We start from the raw sequence: 5,981 nt of genomic DNA on the forward strand, positions 1-5,981 counted from the left end.
TCCACTGCTTTGTCAGAGTCTGTGACTGTGGGGGGGTCCCTCGGTGGTGTCTTGCTCAGGATTCCCAGCTGGAGGATGCCCCGCTCAAGAATTGAGGGGGGGCAGATGCAGGCTCCTATTTACCCCCACCCCCTACCCACTGTTGTAAGGCAGGGTCCCAACACCCTCCACTCTCCAGATCCAGTGGCCTGGGAGAGGAGCCTGGTGGGCGGGTGGGAGCTGGGACAGCTCCGCCTCCCCTCGTGGGGTGCTGAGTCTTAGGGTCCACCCGCTTGTCAGTCTCCAGTCAGAGGGCTGGGGGTTGAGCCCGTTGGGAAAGTGGGAGTTGGGACAGCACCACCTCCCTTGGTGGGGTGCTGGGTCTTATGGGTAGCCGCCTGTCAATCTCCAGTCAATGGCCTGAGGGAGGGGGCTGTTGAGGGAAGGGACAGGATTCTAAATTCCTTGCCCCCCTGCTCCTGCCAGTCTTTCTCGGGCGGGGTGTTGGGATTTGAGTTAAGTTCTATTGCTTGGCACCGGCTCTGCTTTCCTGATATGTTTGGGGACGTGCTGTATTACTCACACCTCTGCGTCTGTCTGCGGGTGCTCCACGGTGGTGGGGAGTCTTTCAGTCCTCTCGGGTCCTTGCTGCCGACTGTGTTCTGCATCTGGGTTCCGCTGCTTGCTGTTCTGGTTCCGCGTCTTTGTTCTGCTGCTTCCGCCGTTCGATGGCCCGGTCCTGTGCTGGTTTCTGCAGCCGTTGGGCTCCCAGCCTGGCGCCCTCCACTGCCGCCGCTTTTCGTGGATTAGATCGGGCGCCCACTGCTGCTTTCCCCACGTGGAGCCGGCACCCGCTCCGGTGCCAGCTGCCACTTTTCGCGGCTCTCTGCAGCTTTGGACGAGAGGTGGGGGAGGGGTCCTCGCTTTCCGAATTCTTTGAGAAAGTTGGATGTGAGCTTTATCTGGATTTCTTTTCCAGTTTGAGTCCTTCTCCATTGCTTTTTGAGTTTGTTGTTGTGGATATCCGTAGGTAGTTGGCTTGTGGGACTCTCTGGTTCTATCTTTTTATCAGAGAAATCTAGGCAGCGTCCCTATTGTCCCTGCGCCATCTTCCTTCTTCCCAGTTTTATATTGCAGACCAACCAAAAAAACTACATGATTGATTGTTGTGTCTTCAGTACCAATGACCTGAATAACTAAAACTTTACAGTAGAATATTAGTTGTTGAGGTTTCCTTGCTTAAGTATGGTGCTTTACTACTGAGTCAAAACTCTCATTTCCTCATTTTTAAAGGGGGTATGCATTTTGAGGAGCTTACTTCATTAGGGAAAACAGGCCCCTGTACTGCTCACACAGCCTTGTTGGAACCATTATCTTCAGATTGCCATTTCCAGGGGAGCTAGGATTGCTAATTTGAGCCAAAGGTCATCTATCCTTTCCTGTGTTTTGAACACATTTAATTACTGTCCCCTCACCAGAGGCCACTGAGTAGACAGTACAACATTTGAGTCAGAGACCCAAAGAAAGAGAGAGAGAGAGAGAGAGAGAGAGAGAGAGAGAGAGAGAGAGAGAGAGAGAGAATGATTGTGTGTGTGTGTGTGTGTGTATGTGTGTGTGTGTGTTATGGCCTAACCAGATATTCACGGTAATATGAATTTCCCGGTATATATTGTAAGAATTCAATTCTGTAATGGTGGAAAAAACTATTTCTTAGATTTGGATAGCCTAACACACTTTGTTAAGCACCAGGACCAAAGTCCAAGGACTAAATTCACAAATAAATAGTGACACCAATTTTAAAAAATTAAAAATATTTGTTAAATAAAAGAGTTATAAACATTTTAAGTGCATCACTGGGATAGATGATTGATAGAAAGGCAGGGGACACAGTGTGGGATTCAGCCTGTGAGGTGGTAGAGACACACTGGAGCCAGGTGGTTCACCACCAGGCTGCTGGAGAAAACAGCAATTTCTGTCCGTGAAAGCACTGGGAGGAGGGCAGAGGGAAGAGGAGGAACACACAGAGGAGTACTTCCATGGCCAATGGGACCATTTCTGGGGGCCTAGCACATCTAAAGGGACCACCTGTGTCCTCTCCACACCGTTTTCACCTAGAGGGTTCAACCTAGCGGGGGGGTTTTCAAGACAGTGCCCCTCATCCCACTCATGTCATCACATCACCAGCTCTGCAGTCAGCAGCACAGACCCCGCTGAGCCCAGCTTCTCCTTCCTGTCCCCTACAGTGCTGGACAGTTGTTGTGTGAGCCATTCCCATTTCCCCTACTTCATTCTGCAGAACATCCAACACAAACCCAGAAAAAGATCCAGAGAGGCTGTGTAAACTAACTAGCTCAGAAGGAAATTCCTCCCCCTAATCAGCCCACTTTCTACCTGACCAGAAGCAACGTTCCGCAGGTTGGCTCAACTCCCTCAAAGGCATCACTGACCTATCCTGATTCAGTTCTGGTCCAGTTTACAGTGGATTCAGGTTCAATGTGGGTTCATTTTGTACACAGAACATAAAATACTCACTAGTGGTGCCAACCTATTTCAGTTAAAGCGAGAGACACTTCACCAGTCTTTTTTCAACCAGTGCCAACTGGTTCAGTAGGTCCAGCAATGGGGCAAGGTCTCACCACCACCTCAGCTCAGATGTACAGCCATGTCCAGCTCACTCACAGGCCTAGACAGTGCCCATACACACCAGCAGAGTTCAACCTCCATGAGAGACAAAAAATATTCCCGACTTTCAGAGTTAAAGTTATTCATATTCTCTTGCCAGTGGTTTTCTTCTTGATAGAAAATGACGTTGAGTGCACATGACTTCATCTACTCATCCAGATCATGACAAGGGAATATTTACTCCAAACCTACCTGCCCACTGAGGGTGGATGAAAGCTCCAGGCTCAACTCTAGGGTTCCTGTGAGGGCAGCCAGTGTCCAGCTTCAGGAGGCAAAAACCACAGGCACAAGACACTCACCTCTGAGCCCATCAGAACTGCAGTAGTTCAAAATGAAGGTGGGTGCAGACCAGGCATATTAGCTACTGTAAGGAGCCTTGAAGTTACAACACAGACCTCAAAAGTACGTAGTCTCTCAGAATATATGCTTGTGCTTGAAGAACAAATTAGAAAAGTTCCACAGAAGTAATTTTTTAGACTCTTCATATATTCCAGGAGAAACTCAAAGGTCAAATAAATTTCATTCAACTCTTCCCTTCTCTATCATTGCCACTTCCAGGAAAAGTATTTTTTTCATATATTTTTATTGTAATTACTAGAAGGGTTGAATTACATGCACCAGAAAGAAGGTGCCTTACTTCACAATCATTGATAATCTTTTTCATGTCTTGGTCCTCATTTCCCTCCCACCACCCCACCCCTCATCTTGTTTTCCTCCCTTCCCTATCCGACCTCAAATAACCAAATACGCATATAAACAATATATCAGATAACCGGATGAAATCCTGTAAGGATATGCGATAATCAGGGCCGGCAAAAAAGATGAGAGATAACCTAGTACATGAAGGACAATCACTCATTGTATGGCTTTTGTTTCTATATTCTGGAGGTCTTTTATTTAGTGTCATTCTATATGGCCTTATGTATCTAGGCTTTGTTCTATTGTAGATCTCTCATGGTAGAGCCCAATGTTTCTACTGATTATGACAAATGAGGGAAACCATTGAGCCTATGTTCCTTTGTGTCTGGCTTACTTCACTTAATATAATTTTTTTCTAAGTGTTTCCAATTCTTCCAAGAAATTCTTAGAGTCTAAAATACCATTGTAATTTTCTTCTGTGCACATTCTATTTACATCAGTTGCATTGAGAACCTCACAGGCACTACTCATCTGCAGAAAAACCATTTATGCTCCAGAACTGAATCTTTGCATCTGTCTATAAATACTCAGTCTCAAGAATCCTAAGGCTCTTAACTACTATGCAACGAGGGAACAAGATGGGGAATTAATTAGCCAATCACTCTTCACATTTTCCACATGGAAGAAGAAGCAGAGAGCTGCCTAATTCTTCCATTTAGTTAAGTGTCCTACCCAAGTCCTGGGTTCCAAGGATCCTCCTGCCCAGCCTCCTCAGAGTCCTGCTAATGTCCCTGTTCCTCAGGCTGTAGATGAAGGGGTTCAGCATGGGGGAGACCACTGTGTACATCACCGAGGCAACCACGAGCTTCTTGGAGCCATAAAACACAGTGGAACCACAGTACGCACCAAGCAAGGTGCCATAGAAAAAGCAAACCACCGACAGGTGAGCCCCACACGTGGAGAAGGCTTTGTGCCTCCCACTTTCTGTGGGGATCCTGAGGATGGAAGAGATAATTTTGTAATAAGAGTAAAGGATCCCTGAAAGAGGAAATAGCCCAAAGATGACAGTACTTACATATATGAACAAGTTATTTGTAAGGGAACCAGAACAGGAGAGTTTAAATATTTGAGAAGCATCACAGAAGTAATTTGGGATTTCCACACTTTTAAAGCAAGTGAATTGTAAGATCAATATATTGTGTGACTGGGAATCCAGAAAACTAAACAAAATAGTCACCAGTACTAAGATGCGACAGCAGCGAGGGTTCAAGAGGACTGGGTAGTGCAGGGGGTGACAGATGGCCACAAATCGGTCATAGGCCATGACAGTCAGAAGTATATCATCCATGCAGCCAAAAAAGAGGAAGAAGGACATCTGGGCGATGCAGCCCCCATAGGAGATGGCTCTGCTGTGATTCTGGATGTTCAACAGCATCTTGGGGACCGTAGTAGATGTGAAGCAAATGTCAGCCAAGGAGAGGTTACAGAGGAAGAAGTACATGGGGGTGTGGAGATGAGGGTCAGAGCTGACGGCCAGGATGATGAGCAGATTTCCCAGAACGGTGGTCAAATACATGAACAGGAAGATCCCAAAGAGGACTGGTTTTAGTTCAGGGTCATCTGAGAGGTCCAGTAGATAGAACTCAGAGACTGTGGTTAGATTTTCTGCTTCGAGATCACCCAGACAGCTGCTTAAAGAAGAAATGTCATTAGAAAAACAAAATGTGTGTCCATGAATGCTCATCTGTACATACCAGATATCCAAATATTTATAAGTTTAAATATGTAACATACTTGAGGTGCAGTGCACTTAGAAATATTTCTCTGTTATGGCAATACCCACTTCTAACCTCTTCTCACCCAGAAGTTTGCCTATCCTCCTGTACTACTGGTGAACAGCATTGTTAGAAATCACTTTGTTATATGATATATTGAAGTTATTTGTATTTGGATATTTGAAATTTGATAGGGTAGGGGGGAAAACCAAGACTGGTGAGTGATGTGGGGGGGCGAGGGAAATGGGTACCAAGACATGTGAAAGGGTACCAATGTATGTGAATTAATGCACCTTCTATCTGGCAAATATCATGTGGCCCTTTTACTAATTACAATAAAAAAAACCAAAATGGACTATAAAAAATGTGTAACATACTTAAGGTGCAGTGTACTTAGAAATATTTCTCTGTTATGGCAATCCCCCACTTCTAGCCTCTTCTCACCCAGAAGTTTGCCTATCCTCCTGTCCTACTGGTGAACAGCATTGTTAGAAATCACAGAACAGTTTTTAAATGGGGTTGTTGTTTCTTGGACGGTTTACTTTGGGGAGGTTTAATTTGTTGAGCTCTAGAGAGACTTATCTGAAGCAGAAATAAGAATAGCCAGTAGACACATGAAGAGTTGCTCTCCATCTCTGGCTATAAAAGAAATGAAAATCAAAACAACTTTGAGATTCCACCATACTCCAGTAAGAAAGGCCATGATCAAGACATGTAATAACAACAGATGCTGGCAGGTATGGGTCCAGAAGGGAACACTACTACACTGTTGATTGGAGTGTAAATGTGTTGAGCCACTGTAGAGAGCAGTATGGAGAGTCCTCAAAGGGCTAAACATACAGCTTCCCTCTGACCCAGCAATCCCACTTGTGGGCATCTACCCAAATGTCCATAAACAAGGCCCCA

General features: G+C 45.5%; 1 protein-coding gene across 1 annotated transcript; it reads right to left on the reverse strand.

Annotated features, from left to right (window-relative positions):
• Positions 1 to 785: 785 nt before the first annotated feature.
• On the reverse strand, positions 786 to 5,044 carry LOC150068337 (olfactory receptor 7E178-like). Its single transcript, XM_090322266.1, has 2 exons — positions 4,033 to 5,044; positions 786 to 871 (listed from the first exon to the last, which is right to left on the reverse strand). Exons 1-2 carry the CDS (start codon positions 5,042 to 5,044, stop codon positions 786 to 788), a joined length of 1,098 nt encoding a protein of 365 aa, XP_090178392.1.
• Between the last annotated feature and the right edge of the window lie 937 nt (positions 5,045 to 5,981).

This window comes from Megascapheus bottae, chromosome 1 (assembly GCF_031878675.1).
Source record: "Megascapheus bottae isolate mThoBot1 chromosome 1, mThoBot2.hap1, whole genome shotgun sequence".
Classification (NCBI taxonomy): Eukaryota; Metazoa; Chordata; class Mammalia; order Rodentia; family Geomyidae; genus Megascapheus; species Megascapheus bottae.

Excerpts from the sequence above, each read along its gene's own strand:
- LOC150068337 (XM_090322266.1), bottom strand. The coding sequence starts at position 5,044 with ATGAGCATTCATGGACACACATTTTGTTTTTCTAATGACATTTCTTCT. Across the intron at positions 872-4,032 it reads CCTTGGAACCCAGGACTTGG|CTGCAGAGAGCCGCGAAAAG; the intron begins GTAGGACACTTA and ends TCTCGTCCAAAG.